Source organism: Podarcis vaucheri (assembly GCF_965113315.1).
Source record: "Podarcis vaucheri genome assembly, chromosome: 10".
Taxonomy (NCBI): Eukaryota; Metazoa; Chordata; class Lepidosauria; order Squamata; family Lacertidae; genus Podarcis; species Podarcis vaucheri.
In genome coordinates, this window is record NC_138748.1 from 50,100,028 (window position 1) to 50,127,107 (window position 27,080).

At 45.0% G+C, this 27,080-nt stretch overlaps 1 protein-coding gene across 10 annotated transcripts in view; it reads right to left on the bottom strand.

The window, feature by feature from the left end:
• Window positions 1–1,013: 1,013 nt before the first annotated feature.
• The window catches only part of CHST11 (carbohydrate sulfotransferase 11), a 223,360-nt gene continuing 197,293 nt past the window's right edge, over window positions 1,014–27,080 (bottom strand). For 9 of the 10 annotated variants that reach the window (XM_082240624.1, XM_082240625.1, XM_082240627.1 and 6 more), the window contains one exon: window positions 1,014–2,455. In XM_082240624.1, the coding sequence (XP_082096750.1) occupies window positions 1,601–2,455 (855 nt within the window). In that variant the 3' untranslated portion in view covers window positions 1,014–1,600. Of the gene's footprint in view, window positions 2,456–6,577; window positions 6,702–27,080 lie in introns of those variants that run through there. The other variant, XM_082240623.1, reaches the window with a different exon arrangement.

Consider the following 27,080-nt stretch of genomic DNA (forward strand, 5'->3'; position numbering starts at 1 on the left):
AAGCAACTCTGGCTGTCCATTTCAAGGCCGATGCTATCACACACGGCATCATATATGGTATTCTGATAAAATTGCTCCTTTGTAGGGTATTCAGTTTTGTGCAGGTATTCTAGAGCACAGGGATCCACCCTAAAGGAGAGTCCCTGCTGTCATTTCATATTTGCAATGGAAACCTAAAAATGTTGCAATAGTTCAGAACGTGGTGCTCGTTCACTCATTAGGATACAGTAGGAATAAGAAACCTGTGGCCCTCTAGGTGTTGTTCTACTGCAACTCCCATTACCCCTGACCACTGGCCATTCTGGCAGGGGCTGATGGGAGCTGGAGTCACCCAACATCTATCCTTGTCTCTGCCTTATGGGAAACCAATGATCATGTCTTCAATTGCAGGATGTTCTTTGTTTTGGAGCACATGTCATGGGTGGAACGTGGCATTAGGTGTATGCAGCATATTCACACCCCTTCCCAATCAATTTGCTGGTGCCTTCTCTGAAGGCTGGGTTGAGCACAGGTGCCGATTTTGCAGGAAGCCAGGGAGGACACTGGGCCCAAGATACAGGGAGATGAGAAAGGACAATGGTGTCGCAAGGAGTATTGTACATGCAAGGGGGTCCCTGCAGAAAGAACAAAATCTGAGCACTGTGGGGGTCAAATTAGACGTTGTGGTTGCCAACGAGCTGTCATACCGTCTCCGAAGCACTTGGTTTTCCCATCAGACTCATTGTGTGCATTGTTCATTTCATTGCCGTTTTCTTTAATGGGAGGTTGGGAGGTGGTTGAAGTGTCTGGCTTAATACTGGACTGGCCCTTTTAAGGGTGGAGAGACTGAGTAAGGCAGTCTATTTTTCCTCCTTCCCCTTGCCCTTCATTTTGGAAGTGCACATGTGTGATGTTTTAATACATTCTCGAAGGTGAAAGCCTCACCGACCTTGTGTCCCTGTGGACAAACGTTGGGCCTTCATCTGTGTGTGATCATCGGCAGAAAAGTGTGTCTTACAGATCAGAGAACCACGAGGTTTTGACATATATATTTCAAGGGAGGGTCCCCCTGAGCCCCTTAAACCCATTCCTGTTCCAATGTTTCCAATTATTTGCACACATTCTTCACTAGTGGAACATTCAGTAATGACATTAGGGACAGAGAGACAAACTCCTGCAAGGAATGCACAGGAAACATTTTCTTTGTGCACACAGTGTTGCATCTTGGCTCCTAACAAGGAATCTATTGTGTTCTTAAATAAGCATAAATAACATATAAGGCTGAGATTTATGAAGAATGCAAAAGGAAAAGAATTCATCAGGACACAAATAATACCCCCCCACGCGCCCTGCACCAAACAGTGTCGCAGTTACTAGTCACATCTAGAGCTACAGCCGCCGCAGTTTTCTTACCCTGCAAACAGAGCTGTCCCTTCTTACCGACAATTTAAATAATAGATTTCCAACCATGCTGCTCGCAGCATCATTCAAAAAAAGAAGAAAATATTAACTTACAAAATAACCCATTCTTCATATGTAATTGTGACAAATAAAAATCTTAAATAAAACAGGTTTCATATTCTTTCCCCCTCTTTTTCTCCCTTTTCTCTGGCTCTCCACCTCATTCCAATTTCAGGTAGCTTGGCATTGAGTAATTGAACATTAAAAAATCAAGTTTGTAGACTTCATACAGCTGTGTTTGGTGCTCTGAACTGATGTTCTGGAAGAACTCTGTAGTCATTTCATCAGTAGTTCTTGTAGACTTTGCATAGGTGGGGAACTTGAGATAGTTTCCTACTCCTGCAAGTTGAAGAATGTAGTTGGAATCTTCTTCGAGTGTCTCATATTTCCCTATGAGATCATAATGGATGTGGCAGGGATGGCACAGAGAGTATACAGTCTGCCAGTGTTCATTGAACGGCTCTTCTCTTTGGGTGTGAGGGTCTATGAGATAAGCCACAAACTCCTCAAATTTCACATCATCGCCTTTATGTAGGGCTTCCTGGGTCGCATTTTTCCTTTGGCGCTTGACAATTTTGGTTCCATATCTCTTATGAAAGGAGGTGTTGTACTTCTGGGTGAATTTGTTTCTGTAGGCTGACACCAGTCTCTCGAAAGGCTCGCGGACAAACAGGAACTTCATGTAGTTTTTCAAGCGGTGGTTGATCTCTGGGATGCTGTATTGGCTGAGCGTCTTCAAGTTTGATGAGACATGGGCTTCATTAGCTGGTATCTCCATCGGGTCGCTGTATTTGCCCCTCCCGTTCAAAACCATCATGACTCTCTTCCAATTGGTGCAGGCCACTTTGGGGACGTAGCAGTAGATCAACTCATGATCCTCGTCAACCACCAAATGCTTGAGGTCGTTGGGTGTCAGCACACGACGTTTCCTGCTAGACATGCTGTTGGCTCGGCATGTATCCGTGACTTGATCCCTCCGGATCTGATGAAGGATTGCCGTGCTGGATAATTCCAACTGCGTAAAGAAAGAACAAAAGTGGATAACTCAGTACAGTTTGCAAACACTTGCTGCCATGTTGGGCAGAAACCCAAAACCTACTTCTATACACAAATTCCTCTGACGTATTAACAACACAGCAACACACAAGGCTGCAGAGCCTTTGCTGGTCTTTGTTAGTACTGTGGTCTGGCAAGGGACCAGCCCTGGGCTAAAACATCCTGCATATAAGAATTGCCTTCCTGGGTAAGATTAAAAGTCAATCCTGTCCAACATTCTAACAGTGACCAGCTGGATGCTCACAAAATAGTAATGAAGAAGGCAGCCAACCCCTGATGCCTCAGAATCTGGAGGTCCCATCCCTAGCTATCATAATCTTGGCTATTATCATAGGCGTGATCTGCAGGGACAGTGGTCAGTCACACAGAATCACCAAGGCTGAAGAATTTGGATGCAAGCAGACATACTTTACAAGGTTTCCATTCCGCTCAAGCATTGAAGAACGATACACGTATATCCTAATACCAAATGTATTTTCAGTGTACTTTGTCTGAAACATCTTAACTCTTGTAGTTATATATAGAAAATGAAGTTCTTTCTGCTCCTGCAGTCAAACTCATTTCTACGGAAGAGCAGAACTCAGGCTGACCTTTGCTGCTGAGACGCAGCAGGAGGCCGAGAGTTTCAAAAAGCCTTCGAAAATGAACACAGTATGTACTCTTGCTGCTGATGTCTGTCTCACTCTTGGATTAATTGTCTTGGCTTCCTCATTGGCTGTGACCTTGGCAAGTGAAATAAAATGTGTGGACACCTCGGCTATTCTCGGAGGAGGACAGGCAGTCAAAAGTGCTTTCTTGAAGCTTTCTTTCTTTCTTTCTTTGCTATTGATGCTGGCCTCTTATTGCCAACCAAATCAATAAGAGGTCAAGGGCAGGCAGACTTTTAACAGGTATTTTTTGTTGTACAGCACTCAAAAGAATGCTTCCTTGCAGTGACGTCCTTTGTTGTGGCTATACATTTATTAAGGATTCAATAATGCAAAGATTCGTCCGCTTTCAAAGAACGGGGATAATTATGAGCTGCAGGGCTCAAACCAGGACATGGGAATGTAAGATGAACCTGCTGGTCCAGTGTCCATCTGGTCCAGTGTCCTGTTCACACAGTGGCCAACCAGATGCCCGTGGGAAGCCCAAAAACAGGACACAAGTGCAACAGCATCCTGCCCACCTGTGATTCCCAGCGACTGGTATTCAGAGGCCTAATGCCTCTGACAGTGGAGGTACAACATAGCCATTGTAGCTAGTAGCTATTGATAGCCTTGAAGGAACCTTGAGAATCAGGCACCCAATAATTATGCTCTACCAAGGGCTGGTGAGAGAGGAGAATCACAGCCTACTGCCTGCTTGTAGTCTTTCCCTCTGTACCTGGCCTGCCTTGGCACTAGTACCTGGCAGGGCAGTTGTGATGGGCGGGGGGCTACTACCCTACCCTACCCTGAAGACCTCTTTTCTCATGGGCCAATGAGCTTCACCTGGCTTGGAGCCAGCATTTAAAATTTTCACAATGCCCTGGAGCAACACTAAATCAGGAATGCTCCAGGGCATTGTGGGAAACTACTCAATGGAACATCCTTCCGCTGCTCACTAGAGCCTGCAATCCACCACAGGGTAAGTCCACCAAGTCTCATGATCTTCTCATGAGGATCCCTCCCCATCAATCCTAGAGCCATTGTTAGAAAGCTATGATTAGTGGTGTTCTGAGTATTTTTATTCCTAGACTAAGATACACCCTTGTGTGTGGGGGGGGGAATTGAAAGTGTGAAGCTGCTCTAAGACAAAGACAGATGACTCATTTGTTTACTCTTCTTATCCTCAGCTCAGGGGCAAGCAGGCTGACAGTGGGAGGGAGGCAGCAAGACATCACAGCATAATTGAAAGTGCTGGTGGGGCGAGAGAGAAAGCTTAAAGCAGGGTAGCTAATGTGGCGCTTTCCAGCTGTTGTTGGACTACAAGACCCATCAGCCCCAGCTAGTATGGTCCATTGCCAGGGATGAGGGGAGCTGTAGTCCAACAATATCTGGAAGGGACCATGTTGCCTACCCGTCATATAATTTATCCATATTTATCTCCAAGACAGATAATCAATATAAGGCATAGTGCAGATTGAGAGAAATATGATGATGAAGATGATGATGACAATGATGATTAGTAGTAGCAGCAGTAGTATACTATCCTTCATCCAAAGATCCAATAGCTGGATAGAAACACTCTGGACTGGCTACACACTATTCCCTCTGGGCAGGTAATCTCTCTCCCTCCGAACATTCAACAAGCCATCTGAATAATTTTAGGTCAGAAATCGAGCCCATTCTGTGTGAGGCCTTTAAACACAGTCATCAAGGGCTGCACCTCAGCCACCAAGGATGCTACACCCTTTTCTTCAGGCAGCATCTAAATCCATGCCAGTCTCCTGAATTAACCTGAATTACAATAGAAACTAAGTTTACTCGTATCACTGAACCTTGTGAATGAAAATGCTCTCCTCCCCAAGATTGGCTCAGATGCCTAGCCAACTAACAGGCTTGCAGGCTGCAACCTTGAATGCCTTAGGCCTCAATCCCCTTAGGCCTCAAAAGACAGGGCAGCTACAGTTTCTCCTGCCTTCCCTCTGTCCTGGTCCTCCTTTCATCAGCCTTCCACCCCTCCCCCGCACAAAATGAGCAAACACATAACATTCTGTCACATATTAATTGATTAACTAGTCAATGAGTTTTATTGCCTTAGCAGTAAATTGTCAGTATCTTCAAACACTGCTAAATCTGATGGCTAAAGCAATTTTAGGACACTTTGCAATTATTGGAAGTCCTCAGAGGAAGAAACTTCCATAACGGTGGATTGTCAGGAACACACCTCTGCAAGCTTTTAGCTATCTGAACTTGCAACTCTGTAGATGAGACCAGGCTGTTAACTGGATTTTACTCAGCTCTCTAGCAAGGTTCCTAACACAGGTTCGCACGAGAGTTTCTTCTAGACCAAGTGAAGAAAGGGAAAGATTCTGGCTGAAGGGAAAGTTGCACAGTTCAACTTAATGCAATATGTGTATGTTTTAGGCAGGGATACAACATGAACAGGATTAATCTGCAAGACAGTTGGAAGGCTATCATAAACACGTGAATATTCCAAAATCTGTATGAATTACCATGAGAGGAAGATACAAAGGACACTTTGTCTGTGACAAACTGAAATATCTGGAATGACTAAAGATCATATAATAGAGGAAGCTTTCCTATACCAGATGTTGATACTGACCACTAAAAATTGCTAGTCATGTGGAAAATATGCCCTGTTATCTCTACCATCTGTAGTGGAACTTGAAACTAATAACATTTCCAATCTCTAAGTCAATAAACTTATAATCACAGAGTTCTCCTCCCAGCCCTAATGACATGCTTTCATTCAGAAAAAAAATAGCAAAACATTAAATTTAATGTAGCTCTTATTTTTAAATTATTGGCTGCATATGTTGAATGCAACTCAGATGCCGCTTTAAGACAAGCAAAATGTTATTTGCCAGGAGATAACTGAATACAGATATCAGAATATGTAAAAATTGCTCAGCAGTCAATAGGTAAACTGCTTACAGGTTTTCAACTGAGTGAGTGGTTTACAAATATTAAAAGGAGAATGTGGGTTTCCCCCCTTAAATCTCTTGATATTCTAAATTCACAGAATGAGTGTTGGAAAGGACCTGGTAAGGGGTTATCTAAAATGGGTCCTATTCATGTTACATTTATAGCACATTTAAATCACATGACTTCCCTCAAATAATCCCAGGCATTGTGGTTTACCCCTCACAGAGCAACACTTCCCAGCATCCTTCACAAATGACAGCTCCCAGGATTCTTTGAGGGAAGCTATGTGCTTTAAATCTATCATGTGGGTGTTACCTTAGAGTTGAGAGAAGCGTTGGAGGCCATCTACAGTCTCTTCCCCACCCCCCACCCCTGCAGGATCTACGGCATAGGATGCAGCTACAACATCCCTGATACAGAGAGCTTTGAGTCTCTTCTTAACTAACCTTAAGTGAAGAAAAGCCCACCAGCTCCTGAACCTACCTTGTCTACTGCCAAGCAGCTCTTACCATTGAGCTGAAACGTTCAGCTGAAACTCGCTTCCCTGCAATTTCCACCCATTGGTTTTTATCCTGCCATCTGGAGCAACAGGGAACAAGTTGCTCCATCTTCAGTGTGACAGCTCTTCAAATATTTAAAGACAGCTATCATGTCTCACCTTAATATTCACTTCTTGGCAAAACTACCCAGCTCTTTTAACTGCTTCTCATAGGACTTTTTTTACCAGACGCCCCACAAGCCCGGTTGCCCTTCTCTGAATATGCTCCAGTTTGTCAATGTCATTTCTTAAAATAGGTAGCGGTGGGATTCAGGCTCATTGACTCAAGAAGCAATAGTGAACAGCAAGCAAGTAAACACATATTCTTGCCAGGGGCCATGCTGTGGGTGACCTAAATCAGGACGTGCCTGTTCATGTGTCTGGTTTCTACAAGCCAATGTCAATTTGGGAGCGCTGAAATCATCAGCATTGCCACCATAATGACATTTATTACTCACCCTTTACCAGCAGGACCCAGGGCACGTTACAAGAATTTAGAATTAAAAAGTTAAAACGGATTACAACTCCAGGAATAGGATGGGCCCTGAAAACACCCTGAAATGCATTCTGGGGAGTGGGGAGAAGACATTGCTCTCACATCACCAAGACTTGCTTCAACTCAGCTTTGTCATACAGTGGTACCTCGGGTTAAGTACTTAATTCGTTCCGGAGGTCTGTTCTTAACCTGAAACTGTTCTTAACCTGTAGCACCACTTTAGTTAATGGGGCCTCCTGCTGCTGCCACTCCGCCGGAGCATGATTTCTGTTCTTATCCTGAAGCAAAGTTCTTAACCCGAGATACTATTTCTGGGTTAGCGGAGTCTGTAACCTGAAGCGTATGTAACCTGAAGCGTATGTAACCTGAGGTACCACTGTATTTTTCAGTGCATGGCAAGCAGCAACATGGATGTTTGCCGAAAGACACACAAAGGTGGTTTAATAAGCTTGAAGCACCTACAATGGATAGTTGACTTAGAATACAAAAAAGGGAGGTGTGAGGAGGTCAGGGAAACAAGCAAATGAAAGATAAGTTATGGGAAGGTTCGATCTGTTTTTCCTTCTTTTTTCTTTTTTCCCTTTGTTTTTAATTGTTTTTATTTTTCTGTTTTTTATTGTGATGTATTGGTTTTGTTATTGTTATTGTTCAATTTGGTGTTTTTTCTTTTGTCTTTTTGTAAACTTAAAACCTTAATAAATACTATTTTAAAAAAACCACAAAGCATACAATGCAATTTTAAAAATTGAGAATAAAAACAAAAACTAAACTTAAGCAACAAGAGTCCTGAAAGAGCTCTGTGTATGTGAAGGACTTTGGCCTTGCTGAACCAATCTACTTAAAGAATAAACTTCTCAACTTCTTCAGACAAAAATGGTGAAGTTGGGGCTGAGGAGAAGTGGCGCAGAATGTATTTCACTTCAGCTATGAATGTATTATCCTACTCCCTTTTAAAAATATTGCTAGCCTGATGAGCAGCCTTTATCCATCAAAATTCCTCAGATGTTTTGTCTGGGGGCTGGGGGACGCCCACCCCCACATTCACTTTGAATTTTTGCCTGGGCGGAATTTTGATAGTGACTCTAAATTCAATCTTTTCATTTCTTCCTATGTAAATGTACACTGGAAGTCCAAAGTTTGCATGCTTGCATTGGTACATGTTGGCTGGCTGCAAAACAACAACACCACACTATTTTATAATCTCTTCTTTATGAAGATCAACTTAGCAACAATTTCTTCATGTGACTCACAGAAGGCAGGATGCCTAATTAATCACCCAACTCAGCCCCATTTATTAAGTAGATGTATAGGAAGCTGTTGTTTTTTAAAGTCTCTTGACATTTACAAATGCCTCTCAAAATTGAAAAAGAATATCTAGTTATGTTTCCCACAGTGTTGGAGGACATCATGGACTTTGGATGTCAATTGCAATATATAGCCTATTAACTGTGTTAGCTCACAAAAGACCATACCAAAAGTTATTTGTAGGACTTTTCTTTCTCTGTGTGTGGTTCTCTAACAATATTTTTCATTAAAAATGAGTGTTTTAAACAGTTGGACATGTTTTGTGATGCAAGAAACCTTTCACTATTCACCCAGTTTCCCCCACATTTGCAAAGAAATTTAGTTTGCATGCTTGGGAGGTGGTTTTCTGTAGAAACTCTCCATGATCATGTGGCTCCTTCTCATAGTCTGAAGGGTTTCAACACCTGCACCAATTGCCCATGAGGCCAGCCAGCACTGGTCTAGGAATTGCCCAAAGGATGGTACAGATGCAGCAGTCAAATCTCTTTAAAAAATCAGAAGCCAGATAAGGGAATGTGCGCCAGCTTCTCTAGCTCCCACCACCCCAGCCAGCACGAGCAAAGGTCAGGGATGATGGGATCTTCTAGAGTCTAAACAACATCTGGAGGGCCACAGGTTAGTCATCCTAGACTTAGCTTATTTTACTCTAATTGTCTTGCAAACTTACCCGTGGGCTACAATCAGTGAGCTTCCTTTCCAGCTTAATTAGTAATCTTGTTGTATTGTTATGCTGCATTTTGTTGCCTGTATTTTTAATTCGATTTCAAATAGAATCCTGTGCAATTTCCATGCAGCTGCTGGAATCTAATTTATTTACAGCTGCCCTCTGAGAACTTGTTCTTCGCTCATGCTGAGGTTTCATTTAACCTTGATCTTGGAAGAGCAAGACTCTTCTATTCCCATTTGTAACTGCCACTCACTAATGTGCATGGGAGGTAATTGACCTAGGATACCCTTTATTCATAGGCTTAATGGCAGAAAATTGGGAGCCAGACAGCAACATCTTGCTTTTTGCACCTCCCTACAGATATATCTCGAGACCCTCACTAACACCCCCCACATTCAACACTAGTAGCTACGTTAAAATTTAATTACAATATGGCTTGCCAGCAAATCCTTTTAGGCTAAAACAGCATTGCAATAAGGCTAATGTATTATGCTATGAATGAGCAGATTGCATCAGTGTGCTCAATAAACATTTTTGTAAGCATCAGAGACCAATCTTCAGAAAACCAGAGCATCTGCAGAAGTTATGGCCCACTGCCACTGCTCAGCACATTTCCAGCAAGCCCCCACAAAGCGACACCAATAACAAGGTCCAGGCAGATGAGATGAACGCGCAGAGGCTTATTGCTTTCGTTTGTTAAAATGACAACCAATGTTATCCTCAAAGTCATCAAAGGCTACAGTTCTGAAGTGACTTGCAAGCCCCTAAATCAAGGTGATGCATGACTCTGAAAACATATGCTTGGCTGAGGCATCAGGGGCAGTTCACAAGGCTATTTTTATGGGATAGTTATGGGGTAAAGTCATCATTAGGTTACTTTTCGTTTTTAATGATGGCAACTAGTCCTGGAATTGCTTGTTACCCACCTCCAACAAAGGTCAAGATGGCACTCAGTAATCATCACCACCAGGCTGAACCTACCATTTTGGTGCTTCTTCCATTTGCACCCTCAACACAACTGGAGTATGAGCTACGATCAGTCTCTGTGTTGTAAACGTCAACTTGCAGTGGCTTCACTGCATCACCACCCAAGTTAAAACAATGGTCATGCAAATCATATTTGGCTTCCCTGATTTTCTGTGTCACAGTTGAGAAATCTTTGTTACTCTGAAGGCCTAATAGGCAAACTTCTAGGAGTTGCAAGCCAATTGTGGGTTGTGTCAGAGCCAAAAGTGGACGGAGCAATGGACGTGACTCTTAATGTGCAGTAGAGTACACTGAACCCATACATTGTGGTATCTATTCTTTCCCCGCCCCTGATGATACACTTGATTTGGCTTCCTCCAACCTGACTAGCAAGTGGCATTAGCAGAGTCCAAGGACACATTACAGATAAGTCGAAACACACAAGGGGAATATGAAGCTAAGCTGGTGAGAGGCATGGCCTGGTAAGGGGTGCAGCCTGAAGCCAGAGTCCTACCAGATCTCTGGACCTGAGAATGAATGCTCAAAACAGGAATGAAATGACACAATGATCTCCTACTTATTGGGAAACCTCCCTGGTTTGCCTAATCTAATTTGAAGGGAGAGCTCTACATCAAAATTTGCTGTAAGGCATTCTTTCTTGAAACTGCAGAAAAGTCCTCTTTCTACCTTCAAGGAGTGTCTCCTTCGAGTGATGATTTTATTCAAGAAGCTTCTTGTTAGCTCCCCCCCCCCTTTGTATTTGCTCATTAGTCTATTTCCAGTTGCAGACAGTCGCTGTCTGCCTTGCATTACAACCCTTTCATCAGTTCTGAACACTTGCCAGGCCCTAATTGTTTCACTCTGTTGATCTGCTTGAAGATGCCAGTTCCGCTTTTTGTTGCTTCTGCAAACTTGTCAGATCTCCTGTCCCACCTGGTACACAAAAGATCCCCAACAAGAAAGGGAAAGCCAGGAAGCTTCATGTCTCCTTTGTCAGGCAGGTATCTGCCAGCAAGAACACCCCTCTTTGCCTGCCCAACATGCAAACCTTGGAGCAGTCTGCTAGTCTTATGAGATTAAATTGTAGGGCAAATCAGTCAACTCCTTGACATACAGCCCACAGGCCTGATGTTATACCAACTTGCTGCTCACAATGGCTTCTAGCACTAAGGTCTGAGTTATAAGGTCCACAGCCAAAGCAGCATAAGAATCAAGGAGATCAGTAGGGTGTGTGGGGGAGGTATAAGGGCAATGGGAAGGGAGTAAGAAAAGGCAAGATAGTAAGGAAGAAGAAGAAGAAGAAGAGTTTGGATTTGATATCCCGCCTTTCACTCCCCTTCAGGAGTCTCAAAGCGGCTAACATTCTCCTTTCCCTTCCTCCCCCACAACAAACACTCTGTGAGGTGAGTGGGGCTGAGAGACTTCACAGAAGTGTGACTGGCCCAAGGTCACCCAGCAGCTGCATGTGGAGGAGCGGAGACGCGAACCCGGTTACCCAGATTACGTGACTACCGCTCTTAACCACTACACCACACTGGCTCTCTGGGGGCAAGATACAACGCATGAACTAATCTCTTGAAAGGCAGGACACTGTGCTGCTGCTGCTTCTGTGGCACAGTGGCTCAGTGCTTCTGACTGTTAATCAGAAGGTTGGTGGTTCGAGCCCACCCAGGGATGGCTGTGGCAGGATTCCTGCCTTAATTCTCCTCCTCCTCCTCCTCCTCCTCCTCCTCCTCCTCCTCCTCCTCCTCTTCCGTCTTCACTGTACATGTGTGTTTGTATGTCAGCTGAGAGAGGTGCAATCTCTGGAACAATTCTGAATGTATTAACCATTTATCTAGCATAACTGCCTTCTCCTTTCCCCAGAACCATCTCTAATTTTATGTTTGTCTTCCCTCAAAGGCTTAGAAGGAAGGCAGAGGCAAAATTTAAAAAAGATTAACAGAGCCAAGGTTTCATAATGGGTGCTTCCTAGTTTCACAAACAAACTGACAGATGACCACACTGGCAAAGTGGATGCTGGTTCAAGCTACCATCCTTGTGTGCTGCTGCTTCTGCCTGATTCAGAGTCTGGGGAAGGTGGATGAAATGCTCAGCTTCTGTAGGACTGAGACTCATCCTGTCTCAGGCACCCAGCTAAAGTGTGCTTTGTTAACTTTCCCCAGGTGGAGCAATGAGTGAGGGACCACTTGTGCAGAGTGGTCCACCGCTGAAAGCTTTAACCAGTGTGCACCATGCTGGGATGCCCACCTGCTAGTTCAGTTGTGAAGCCAGACACACGAGGCAGGAGATGAAAGCACTGCAAAACCTCTTTTTATGGTACAGCAGTCTTCATCCCAAACTGGTTTTTTAAAAAGCACTGGTCTCACAACATTGAGCTCCATCCTGATTCCAGGTTTTTGCTGCCATTTTCTAAAATGAGGGACGAAAGCTAGGTTTGTCAGTGTTTTATCAACCTCGTGGGATCCATGATCACAGATAACCAAAACTCATTATCACACTCACTCACATACTCAGTCATCTGCCCCGTCCCCAGCAATTAGGCTTGAAGATGGCTCACTCACACAAACCATGCGGCGATTAGGCCAACGAGAGGCTGTTTTCAAGTCGAATTGCCGCAGGAGGTGGACAGCACAGGACAAGAAGGATGCCTATCCAGTGGGAAGGACCCTGCAGACCCCTACTTCCGTCATAGCTTCTGTAGTTCAACCTGGGCCCAATGCAGGGACTCTAGAGCTGGAGCATCTCAAGGAGATGGCTGTCAAGCTCTGCTTGAAGTCCTCCAGGGAGCCCACGACCCCTCTAGGCAATTGGCTCTATTGTCAAGCCGCTCTTACCCGTAAGGCATTTCTCCCTAGTTTTCCCTTGAAATGTACCCACCTGCAGCTAAATCCTGACAGATCTATTCCTGTCCTCTGAAGCAGCAGAGAACAAGTCTTTGCCTTCCTTGGTCACATGGTGTGGAATGTGTTCTGCTTGGAAAGAGCGGCATCGGCATCTGCTCTTTCCATGCAACTGAAATGATCATCTTGGGGTCAAAACCTCCCCCGTGCTGCTTTTCAATTATTATGACCTCCGAAAGGTACTACTTAGGAGATTCGGCTCACATGTAATTTACACACATCTGGAAGAGGGTTCCATTCTGCAGCTCTCTCCTCACCGCCCCCCCCCCGCTTTCTTCTTTTGACATGGTTTTGTTTTCTACAGGGGAAGGTGCTTATTTTCTCCCTTCAACTAGCAATGATGATAATAGGAAACTGAAATGTAAAATGAAAACCACGTGCATGTAATAGGTAATGTATGAGCCTTCAGCTACCAGGAAGTCATATTTCAAATGACATGAAAGGGAGAAATTGATAGTCGGATGTCTTCTCATTAGAGTCAGTTGCTCATTTTCATCCTCAAGGTTTTCCTTTTTTTAAAAAAAATATTATAGGCAACACCCTTGTCAGTCCTTTGTCTGTTTAATTAAAATGTCCCTTTTCCCATACACAAAACAAAATTTCAGATTCAAAACCATTATTTTGAACTGAAACTGATTTAGCATTTTCTGTAAAGCTCATTAGAATTACTTTGTACTGAAATGTCCTGCTTAATGTGGTTTTAGTTATGACCATCTAATCTATAGCAGCCTTGCTAAAATCAGTTTTCCAGGAAAATTAAATCTTTACAACAAAAACAGAGAAACCTAAGAACTAGCAGAGCTGAAATTCAGGTACTGTGGTCTATTCAGACAGCAGGTGTTTGGCTAAAGCTGTAGTGCTAACTCTGGGACAATTTTCAGATTTCACACATTAATGTGTGTAACAGTACCCCAGAGTTTCACCCTATTTTTTTTTTTAAGGCAAAGACAGGGGGAAATTAAGGGGGCTTCTAGACAGTTGCTATATTTTGGTGGGATTCAGTCACATGCCAGCAAATTGCACCATCATAATTGGTCTTGCAGAACAAACCCAAACAAAGGCTTAAAAAATTGTTTGGGGGAAGAGCAGAAAGTATAGGGTATGGTAATACTGGAAGGAGGGGGATATGAACAACAGTTACCCAAATCAAATAGGAACCACTGTATTCAAGTATTGTGTGGGGCAGGCTGTGTTGCATTTTGAGACATGCACCCCTGTGAAATATTCATGCGACCCCTAATCATAGCTGTTTCTTCACCAAAGCGATTGGCTTTTGGCCACATCAAAATCCCCATGTGCTGCTTCTCAAAAAAATAAAAATAAAATAAAAGTTAGAAAGATCTACATCACAGCAAACTAATTTCAAAGTACGTGATCCGTTGTTTTTGTTTTATTTCAAACTCCTTATTTCAATCCCCCAGGGGAAGCATGAACTCAGTAACATTTGACTTCCATCTGAGCTTTGAGCCGACGAAAAGCAGAAAAAGGAAGCAAACATTTGTATACAGAGGCAAGGCCAGAATGTTAAACACAAATCATAGGAACATGCCCCAGAGCACATATCCTACTTGGAGGATTAAGATAATGTAGCTACTGCAGTCCTGTTTTAAACCTGATGCGGAACATCTGCTCCTGCTTTGCTTTTAATCATTTGTGTTTTTCTTGCCTGAATCTGCCATGGGGAGATGGGCGGAGAGGCATGAGTGGACAGAAATGGCAGGCGAGATTGCCCCATTGCTGGGAGCACAGAATCCCTGCCATGCTCAGCTGAACATTCAGAAAGACAGCCAGCAGACGGCAAGTTCAAGCACGGAAAAAGGAGACGCTTGCTTCCCATTTGGTATTAACCCTTCCTTCGGCTACCACTGCATTTTACGAGCTGCAAGTCACCAGTTTAGTTCCCTGTCGTTTGTTTAGAGTCTCCATCTGGACCAGATGCCCCACAACGCTCAGGGAGAAAAGGGGGAAAGAAGGAAAAGTACAGGTGTTGTAGCAAGGACAGCTAAATTTTAATATTTTGTGGTTGCAATTCCTGCGCAAAACAAGAAAAAAGTCTTGTGGTACGTTAAAGGCTAACAAATAGGGATGTTGGAGAGTTCCATCAGAAACGGAAATGGGATCAGAACTTGCCACAATTCATATGTTTGCCCAAGGTCAGGAACAGAAATCACACAAGCAAATATAGAGTTCTTTTAGTCAGCAAACATTACATAAATAATTACATTATTTTCAACACTACTTTTGATGTTTCCCTTTCACTAAAATACATTTAAATTAATTACGTAATAAATTACATGATTGAGTTTGTTTAGGTCACAGCAGATAGCAAGATCAATAACATAGGTTTTAGCAGAAGCTGAACTGTAGTGCAACAGAAACAGCACTGATTGTGGCAGCGTCAGGGTGGGATGAAAACTGCTGCCTCCTTACATTCATACTAACAAACATAGAGTAATGCATTGGCTTTTGTAGAGTCCACTTCTTCCACTGCAGTGCCAGACTAAACATTCACTTAATATGCAGTATATAGCCACACATATTGTTTTTTCTTTAAATGATTACAGGTGCTAGGGAGCCTGATTCCCGCTGAGAAGGTTGTGCTTCTGTGAGGGAGGCTTAGCTCTTCACTCTCCCCATCATGACCAGCAGATCTGTAATTATCTAAAGAAAAACAAGAAATGTAGCGGCATGCTATGTAATTAAGCAAACACAAGCAATTTTCTAGTTGGCAGGTATATATACATGGGAACGCAGAGAGAGAAAAGTCCCAGGTTCAAGCCCTAGCATCTCCAGATGGGGCTGGGAATGTTCAGAAACCTTGGAGAGCCGCTGCCAGTCTGTGTTGGCCATCATGAGTGACATGGAGCAATGCTTTGATTCAGTACAAGGCAGCTTTCTATGTCCCAACAGTCTAAATTCAATTAAAGTGCAAATGTACAAAAAATAAGCACAGTGGCTATTTGTAAGAGCAGTGGTGGGTGGTAATCGCCCTAGATGTGCTTAAGCTACTAGTCCTTAGTGTGCCCTCTTGCCAGGAACCAGCAACGAAAGCTAGATTCTGACCCTGAAAATCTGTGGCTCATGTAAGGGGAGGGCAGAAGCCTCTGTGTCAACCCATTTCTGTTCGCTCATATTGTGACGTTAACATATGAGAGTGCTGGAGGTGAAATAGTTAAACAGGTTACCCAATCAGGACCCAGGGGGTTGGAGTCAGAGGGACTATAAAACCAGCTCTGGGAGGGGTGAAAGGAGGAGTTTGTTGGGAGGTTGGTTGGAGTGGGAGTGAATGGGGATAGAGTCTGTGGGTAAGGTGAGTTAGTGTAGCAAAATAAGCTGAGTCAGGAACAATTAGGAACTAGGAAGACAAGTAAATATCTGACAGGTGGTTTAGTGAGTCAGAGCAGGTAGTGGAAGCTATAGGTCTGGATAGGCACCCCATGACTGTAATTGACCAATACAGTTTATGAAACCACACAATTGTTAAACTGCAATAAATAAACAGAAGTTTATGTTCCAATTTAACCCTGACTGGACTCAGTATTGTACCAGGTAGGGCCTGGGTGGTGGCAGCGAGAAATAAAGTGGTGGCACAGGGATCAGTAGACGGTGAAACGTCCCTTTGTGATCGCCACACATATCTTGCTCACACACCTTCAAATGCAAAGGGGCCTCTCCACATGATTGGAAACCCTGATAGGCCAGCTTCTAAAGTTCAAATGAATGCAGATGGATCAGGAAGTCAAACCTTCCACCACAATGCCACCCCCGCCAGGTCTTCATTCTGGCTGAATTGACCTCGGTAAAGGGTTATATGATGACACTACTCTAAGAACTTTGAAAACATCCTCTAGGGCAGTGTTTCCCAACCTTTTTTGGGCAACGGCACACCTGTTTAATGAAAAAAATCTCGCGGCACACCACCATTACAGCCCCGTGACGTCAGCGCGCAGCGTCACGCCGGGAGGGACGCACGAAAGTGAAAGTTTTTTCCCTCCCCCTTGCTGGGGAACCTCCAAGCTTTGGGGGTGGGAGGAGGCAGCAGAGCGAGGGACTGAGGCACGGCGGCAACTGAGGCGGCGGCGGCTGTTGTGGTGGCGGCGGCGATAGCGGGCGGAGGAGGGGGCGGCGGCGGGGCTTGAGGAGCCGTCGCCGGGAGTTGCTGCTGCTGTTGTTGCTGCTGCTGCCCGGACATGCCGGCCTCCTCCTCCTCCGCTGTCTCGCGCTCCTCCCTTTTGCACGCGCTGCCCCGCCGCTCAGCACCACCACCGCAGAGTCGCCCCCGGCTCGACGCGGATCCTTGCCGCCGCCGCCTCTCACCGCCCGACTCGCCCGCCTCCCTCCCACGGCACACCAGCCAACGTCTCACGGCACAGTAGTGTGCCGCGGAACACCGGTTGGGAAACACTGCTCTAGGGCACCACTAAGGCAGGTGAAGGGGGGAAGGGAATAGAGACCAAACCTCTCATGTTTCAAACCTCATATTATTTATCAGGAGCATCCAGTGGCAGCTGGTACCCTTTGGGATTGGCAGGACAAAAGGCTCAGCAGTAGGTGGTGCCAGTCAATTATACGTGGAGTCAGATCCAATGGAAGGCAGAACAGATTAATTCTAGTTTTGTGCCCACCTCCCTCTATGCTCACCTCTGCACGGGAATGCTGGGGTTAAGGAGGAGGAAGCTTGCAGGCAGTGCCACCCCCAGGACTGTCTATAAGAAGGAAGGCAGGTGGGGAAGGCCGAGGTTGATGGGGCAGCACCCCATTTGTCCTACAGGATTAGGCTCCACTGGTCAAGCAAAAGAAGATAAGAAAACAAGAACAGTCCTGCTGGGTCAGATCTAGTCCATTGCCCATCTCACAGTGGCCAGCCAGATGCATGTGGGAAACCAGGAAGGCAGGACTTGGGCAGAAGAGTACTCTTCCGTCCTGTGGTTGTAAGCAACGGATATGTAGAAGCATTGATTTCTCCAGCTGTGGAGACAGAGTCTTTGGTGCTGGCAGCCATTGACAGTCCTCTCCTCTGTGGATTTGTCTGTATGAATTTGAGTGTCTATATCTGCAGCCAGGTCACCGGATCTGCACAAACCGCTTTTGTTATAAACAAGCAGGTTTATATGTTTGATGCATGCCTAGAAGCACAAATCCCTTTTCCAGGCAAATTTAAAAGCAAGCACCGTGTTTGCTTACTCTGAAACAGCCTCCCCCAGTCTAAATGTTCTAGATTGCATCTCCCATGATCGTATCAGCAGGGGCAGATGGGAGCTGCGGTCTAAAACAGTTGGTGGGTACCAAGTTGGGGGAGGCTGCTCCAAAGCGAAGATTGCAAGTTCCCCAATGAAACACACTTCTAGAGGGATGATCCCAGGTCGAGTTGACCAAATGCCAATTTAATGCAACACTCCCAGGTTGTTTCTCTGGAAAAATACTGCAGAGGAAAGACAAGGAGGGTTCAGTTGCTATGGGTCAGTAGGACCAAAATGCGGCCAAAGGAGCCAGTATTAATTGCTTCTTCGCCGTCGCTATCGCCACTTGGTAGGCTCGACATTGAGCTCTAACCCGTGTCCGGTCAGATTCAGAATGGGTTATCCGCCACCGGCGCTCTAGCTGTCTCAACGATTATTTCATTGCCCTCAGATCCGTGGAAAGCCACAGGGCTGTCCGGACTCCATGCAATCGGAGAGGGCGCTTTGGAGCCAAACAGTCAATAGCCCTGGTTAACTCCACATTCCAGCGGGCCACCAGGGAATCAGCTGAAAGGCCATCAACATGGGATAAAACATCCCCTACCACTCTCTGGAAACCATTTGGATCCATTAAGTGGCGGGGGCGGACCATCTGAATCGGTCCCGCCTCCCTGCAGAGGGGAAGGGTCACGGAGAAGTCCAGTTGCACCAGGAAGTGATCTGACCATGGCACTTCTTTGGTTTCGCTTTTACTTAGTGTCAGATCACCAACATCCATAGAGGCGAACACCAGGTCTAAGGCATGCCCGTGGCTATGGGTTGGGCCAGACTTATTCAGGGATAGCCCCATGGAGGCCATGCTTTCCACGAAGTCCCGAGTGGCCCCTTGTAAGGTCGTGTTGGCATGGATGTTAAAATCCCCTAGGACAACCAAACTAGGTGTCTCCAGGAGGACATCTGCCACGACCTGAAGCAGCTCGGGCAGGGAATCCTTGGTGCAGCGGGGAGGTCGGTACACCAATAGGAATCCTGTACTGCCCCTATTGCCCAACTTCCAGAACATGCACTCAGAGAACTGGGTCTTTCCAATAGGACGCCTGGTGCAAACTAATGACTTCCTAAAAATCACTGCAACCCCCCCTCCCCGCCCACATGACCTGGGTTGCTGTGCGTAAGAGAAACCTGGTGGACAAGCAGCGGCAAGAACAGGCCCATCTGCTTCATCCAACCAGGTCTCTGTCACACATGCCAGGTCAAATTGCAATTATTAAAACATGAGTTACGTCACATGAGGAAACGCTGAGCCATCTTTATTTTTTCTTGTAACCTCTGCTCCCCTTGATATATAGATGGAGCCATTCTGATAATTGAAAAATGTATCATGGAGTTGAACTATTAAAGAAAATTATCTGTGCCTGATCCCTTTGAATTTTCTACTGCCCTGCGTCTAAAACATTTCTCTGAAACCATAACAGCAAAATCCAGTTTTCTATATTGTTTCCCAAGCATTTTTAAAACAAACAAACAAACAAACAAACAAACAAACAAACAAACTCAGAGATCACAGTTGCTAACATTGGTATTAATGCATCTCAAAGTAGCATTTCTTTTCCAATTTTATTTTTTGGCCACAGATTGTAACACCAGATTCCTCTCTGTGGTGCTCCAGGCTTAGCCAGTTACTCCCTGAAGTGTTTAAATATGCACTTAACCTAAGGATATAAAAATCTCAGCCAACGACAAAACACTATAGCATGGAACATCTCATGCACGTTGCACATTAAAAATAGGCAAATGCAGGGCGATAATATTTCAAGCTGCAGATAAATGGTGAAATAATAACAGTAAGTTGCCAGAGAGTGAGTTTAATGGCAGTTTATAAAGTGACTTCCACAGCATTCTGATAACATATGTTCATTAAAAAAGAAGAAGATGAAGAATCCATTGATGCACAGAAACAGATTGAAAGGCTTGGCTTAGCTAATAATGAAGCCCCCAGAGTAGTCTCTGAAGCAGCAAGTGCATAAAGTACCTTCAAGGGAAGGCTGGAGCACGGTAACATGAAAGGGATGGATCACTAAGAGGCCAATAGATGATATACATAGAAAGCAAGTTAAATATTGCAAGTGCATTCTGGAGCTGAGCAGGCTTTAGCTTTCAAAAGCACGCAAGCTTTTGACAGCACTGAGCGACATCTGGTATTAGGTGGTAGGGAGAGGGAGGGAAGTTGAAAATTCTGTGGGGAACATGAACCACGGAGTGACAGGTCAGGATATTTGGGGGAATTCATATTTGTGACATGCAAAAAACAACAGCCACCCTCAAAACACTTGTTTAAAGGAACAAACGACACAAATATCTCAGAGTGAAAATCGTTTGGGTGAAGGCAGACAGGCAATCCTGCCGCTCAGTGTTGTTCTAGCACGGAACTAGTTCTCCTCTGAGGAGTGTCTCTTCAGAAGAACTGTGTCAAAACACAGAATGGAGAAGAGATCTAAAAACCTTGTTCATACACCTGCTGAAATCAATAGCAAGATTCCCGTGGAGCTCAGTAGGTTAAGAAGCCCTGGGTGAGCTTTCTTTCTCGACACGAAAAATCAACCATCTTTGGTCCCTGTGAAGCCTGAACTCATATGCACTCTCTCTGCCACTCGCAGAATATGGACGCATTCTCAGAAACAGCAGACAAAGTGGTAAACCTCTCCTTGGACTATATGACCTTTGACTTCAGGTGAGGGAAAACAGCGACCAGCGCCTTTAGAGCAGGAATGGGGAATCCCAGGCCGGGTGTGTGTGTGTCAATGTGGCCCTCCAGGCCTCTTCAATTGGACTGTACCCAAGCCACACCCCCTAGGCCACACCTCTCACTGGTATATGGCCCTCAAAAGCTTGCCCATGTGTGTGGCCACACCCACCACTAGTATACAGCCCTTGGAATCTTGCCATTGGTAGCTGCTGGCAAGGATGGCAGTCAAGGAAGGCAGCTCATTAAGACCTGGAGATGCCAGGGATAGAACCTCATGCAAGTCAGATGCTCTTCCACTGAGTTATGGTCCTTCTCCGTAATTTGGCCTTGGAGAGACCACCTGTGGGGCCAATGGGGTTGTGAAGAGGAAGGGGAACATAGGAACATGGCTTCAACCAGATCTGGCTATGTCCCCATTTAAGATCATAAGAAGATCCCTACTGGATAAGGTCAATTTGGGTCCCCATCCTCTTCTCACTGTGGCCAACCAACTGCCTATGGGATGCCTACAGGAAGAACCGAAGTGCAATGACACTCTCCCCTCTTGTACTGTCTACTGTGATTGATGGTCTCAGGCTGCAGACCCACCTTTCCCATCACCTCCTGCCTGACCCTTTTGGCTGTCAGGCATTAACCCAGAGACCTTCTGCATGCAAAGTCTGTGTTCCACCACAGAGCTATGGTCCCGCCCATGGGGGAAGCTGCACAATGCTCAGGGGAAAGCCTCACTGAGGTGGAAGCATTGGGTCAGCTCACCTAAGAGCACTTTGTGGTCTATGTTGGGACACAAGAGAGTTCTATGCAGCTGGAAAGAAGAAAGTAATGCAATGCCGCTAAAAGAGCAAAATTAGGTGTTAAGCACATGAAGGTATGCCATAGAAACACACTGCATTAAAAACCAGAGCAGATTTTCCTTTAATCTCAGACGTGGAATGAATCGTTTCCAGAAGAGAGAAGAGAAAAATGAATCTGGCACTTAATGATAAAGTTAATAATTAGTTTGCTAGCAAGTCCACAACCTGTGCTAAGCTCCTGAAGAGGCAACCCCCACAACCACATTTTTTTTGGAATTATACATTATTCCATATCTTAACCAGCCCAAAGGAGCACTTGGGTTTAAAATGGTTCCAGTTCATTGCCTATTCCATTAATTGGATCCAACTATATATTGAAATCTGTTTCATTGATCACAGTTGCCCGTGAAAGGCAATTTCAACAGTACTGTCCTGGATTTACCTGAATGGTTTAAACCTGCCAATGCTCCACTTTGCTGCTTAGAGAAGGGTGAGTACAGGTGGAGGCATAGCTTAAACCAACATATAGTCTGGTGGAGGTTGATTTCTTTTTTTCTTTTTTTAATGCTTTTTATTAGTTTTCCTACATTTTACAAATTGTTTCTTACTAACAAATAAGAGACACATACACAAAATTTTAAAAAAGGGAAATAATAAAAAGGAAGAACATACATCTGTCCATAAATCCATAAGTTATTAAAAGAAAACTTATGCCACCACATTCTTAATTTCAAAATACTTAGCTTTCCTGATGGATACAGTCTGTTCGCTCTTCAGCGCTCTAGGGAGGCAGGCAGCACTCCAAACATCTATTCGCTAACAGGAAGGGTGGGAAACCTTGTACAGCCCAAGGGCCACCTTCCTTTCTATGCAACATTCCAGGGGCCACATGCCAGTGGCAGGTGTGGCAGGAAGCACAAGTGGGGGGAGCAGTGAATGCTAATTTAGCCTTTGTTCGGGGGGGGGCTTGTTTCTACCCACACTCACCCTGGGTCCTTATGGCAAAGGATGGGTAGGAAATCTTATAAATGAATGAATGAACGGGGTCCATAGTTGTTCCACCCTTTGAATTTGCGCTACTGAAGGCCTTTCCAGACAATCTTTGCCCAGTACATGTCTTCCATGCTTATGATATGGGATTCAGGCATTTCCTCATGGCAGCTTATGGCAAACTCAATGTTGCTCATGCATGCAAGTCCCCCCCCCCCCAAGTCTACATGACACCATCCTCACCAAAATACCACCCCATTTCCATTGCCGCTGCCACCGTGAGCAGCATCAAGCCCACAAGCCCACTTGGAAGCACCAGTGGAGGGGCTGGTCCATTTTGGAAGATGGGTACCGCCCCTTGCCCATACTCAGTCTCTCTCTGGCTAGCTCCCACCTGCCTGCCTGCCTTCTTACCAGTCCTAGGGGTAGCAGTGCTTATCGGCACTTCCCACCTTAATCTTGGGGCTGCCCTTGTTGAACTCAGCAGGAAGGAGGACAGGAAAGTAGAATTAGGTGGCTCTGACATCTCCTACTGTAGTTCTCCCTGCCTTCCACCCTACCAGTCCCAAGGGGCATTAGCATGGACTTTAGTCTCATGGGCTCCTATTGGAAATTGCCTCTAAATGCAGCCAAAAGTAGGTAAATGTGTTCCCTGACTGCCTCCCACAGCAACATAGCTACCATCAGGCAGCGACTGGGTCCTCTGAAGCTTCCAACACAAACAATATTACTGCAGATGACTAGCAGAAGCTGGTGCGAAGGGCACTCCCCTCAAGTCTCCACATAAAACCAAGTCATAAACTTCCTCAACATCTCTCCTCTCCCAAATACACAAGGATGTATAAACCTGTTAGAATTCAGATGCGTCAATCGTGTTTGAGTTTTATGGAGGCTTTTAAAATCTTTGCAGCTAAGGGCAGACAAGGTGGCTAGATAGAGAATGCAAATATGTAAAGGTAAAGGTAAAGGTACCCCTGCCCGAACGGGCCAGTCTTGACAGACTGTGGGGTTTGTGCGCCCATCTCACATCTATTGGCCGGGGGCCAGCGCTGTCCGGGGACACTTCCGGGTCACGTGGCCAGCGTGACATCGCTGCTCTGGCGAGCCAGAGCCGCACACGGAACGCCGTTTACCTTCCCGCTGGTAAGCGGTACCTATTTATCTACTTGCCCCCGGGGGTGCTTTCGAACTGCTAGGTGGACAGGCGCTGGGACCGAGCAGCGGGAGCGCACCCCGCCGCGGGGATTCGAACCGCCGACCTTTCGATCGGCAAGCCCTAGGCGTTGAGGCTTTAGCCCACAGCGCCACCCGCGTCCTTTTAAAATCTTTGCAGCTAAGGGCAGACAAGGTGGCTAGATAGAGAATGCAAATATGTAGAGGCTCATAAATAACATCATGTACAAGGATGGTAAGAAACAAAAGGGTTTGTAGCGGCCCCATGAGTCAACACTAGAATCATTCCACAAGCGATTAGTAGTTTTGGCGGCTCAGGAAATGTAGGGTGGTTGAGTGCCATTTTGTGAACGGGACCTTATTTTCTAAAAAGACACCCAACTCTTTTGGCAAGTTCTTTCAAACTGACTGATAAAAGCCATTACTAATACATACAACCATAACACACACAGAGAGACACTGGTTGCATGCCAGGGGTTCTCCTTTGAGGGCCAATAAATTACACATGCCACAAAGCTGTTCTGAGCCCTGATACTCCAATATATACACAAAATCTGAACAACTGCCCTCTACACAATATGATATGCCAACTTCAGAAGTCCTCTCCAGGCATTCCAATCCCAGTTAATATGAACGTGTGAGGAAGGAGAGTGCTGTTTCTAACCCAACACTGTTCTTATCACCTTCCAGTTTATGGAAGCTGAAAGTCTGAAGTGGAGGGCTTCCTGTACCTGTAAATGCATATCAAGTATTTTAGCACTCTTATTTTATGGTGCATTTATTATTATTATTATTATTATTATTATTATTATTATTATTATTCATCAGGAACCACGCTTCCTGAGGAATGTGTGGCTACATGCTACCCATTAGGTGGCCACAGAAGGCTTGACGGTTGGGCTGGAAGAAGGGTAGCCTAGCCAAAGCAGTCAACTGAGAAACAAGGCTATATATGCAAGGGAAGGAGCCAATGCAAGATCACTCACTAAACATCAGCCAAAGGTAGCACTTGACATCTTTTATGGAAGATAACCTGGATCGTAGTCCCATGGCAAATGCAAGTACCTGCATTACCTTGCTAGTGTTGGCCTATTGCAACGACATCCGAAGATAAAGCAACCCTCCTGGACTCCAAACTTTTTGCCTACCTAAACTCCTAACATGACTCCTGATGAGTTGTGGTTCCGCTGCCACTGAACTGAACCAGTCTTGAAAATAAAAGCTAGGCAGATGTAACCCCAGCTCCATGATGTCTACGTTGCCATAACAATAAGAACCACACCGAGCGATTCACGGATTTCATTCACTTCACTGAGCACCGGTAAATATGCTTAGCTCTTGGCGTGGAAAGGATTTTTGCGCATTTATTTTTTCGTTTGCATTTTGAAGCCCTTACTATTTAGTCTTTGAATTTAAATCAAATATCATGGCAGTCAAGGCCCCAACACTCTGAATGCATATTTAGTGAATAAATGTACTGAATAAATAGCAGCAATAATAACACTCCCCGGAAAGGAGAACCCAGAAGGTAGGTCACACTACACAGGAAATGTGGTTATTATCCACAGTGCTTACATCGCAAAGGAGTAATTTATCTGGGCTGAAAAGCTTCCTACTCTACTCTTTTTTAAAAACAGGAAATGTCAGTGTTTCTTTTATAACTCCCAGGAGCCAAAAAGCTTCAATGATGATGTAAACTATAAGAGATAATGCCAGGCACTCTCGCTTCGATTTTAATCTCCTGGCCTTTGCACTCCATTCACAGGCATACAGGAAAGATAATTTTGACTATTTCATACCAAATCATTTTAGCGTCCACTTTCTGAAATCCAGGCAATGTTATCAAATGAACAGGTAGCTACAGTCATTATTATCATATTCCCGAATAAAGTAAAAGGGAACATAGAAAAGTCTGATCAGAAGCTGCGTGAGCCTAATTGGACTTTGCTGACACTGTTCTCAAAAAGTTATTTCAGCCTCTTGCACTGCAAATCACTTGCTTCAGCAATTTCATGGCAATTTCCACAAGACCATTTGATAGAAAATGGCCTGTGCAGTTAGCTTCAGTTACAAAATAAACTGCAGTTCCTGGTAGATTTCAAGGTTCAGTCATTAGAAAGATTGAGAGTTTTAGCGTTCAAACCATTTGCTGGCCTGCTTCACACACCACGTTAAACCATAGTTTAAAACAGACTATGCTTTCATATGACCAAGCAGTGCCCCTGCAACTTTTGTACACAGGCACGCTGCTCATTTGCATTAAGCCATAGTTTGTTTTAAACTATGGTTTAATGTAACCTGGAAATTGGGCCACTATAAGGATCAATCTAGACATAGCACCAAACGTGACCTGTCTAGTAAGAATGGACAGATTGCACATATTTTATCTAACTTAAAAAAATGTGGTTTAGTGTCTACTGATTGTTTTAATGTACTTTCATAGAATTATAGAATTGTAGAGTTGGAAGGACCATGAACTTCATCCAGTCCAACTCCCTGCAATGCAGGAATCTTTTGCTTGAACCCGTGGCCCTGAGATTAAGAGTCTCACCCTCTATCAACTGAGCCATTGCTGTAACCTACCCTGGGGTCCTGTGACCCATAAATGTAAATTTTATAAATAAACAGCAATGGTGATGAGGAGGTAGACTCACTGAAGGAGGGGAGCGCAGGGAGGGTGTCTCACCCAAGAACCCAACAAAACTTGGATCCAGCACTGTTTGGTAGCAATTGGCAGGGTGGCACTAGCAGACTGGCACTGCTCACCTGGCATCCCAACCTCAAGCACCACTGTTGGGAGACGGGATGAAGAGCTCAGTGTGGCAGGGGAGCCAATCTAAAGCTCCTGCGCCTGAACGGTGCCAGGTTCTTCACCATCTCCCTTCCCCTCAGTAACCAGAAGATGCACACTGTTGGGAAGCCAAGGGAGCGATGCCGCCCCACCTGTGCTGCCCCATTGGCTGCTATGGGTACTGCTTAGTCCACAGGTAGATGAGGTCCTCCGGAGTCCTTCTGGCAGGAGGTTCCCAGGAGTTTATTCATTCAGCCCGTATGAGCCACCAGGGAAAGCCTCATCCCTTCACTTCTTTTCTAGGGAAATCAGGACATGACTTTGCGAATCAGGGCTGCTAGAGCCTTCTCGTGGAGTTTGTATTAGCTGTCTCACACACTTGCGGGGATGTGACACATACTGCCGCAATCTTGTTACTCAACTGGACAACCTGTCCTTGATAGGCAAGAGGAAAAAACAGCGT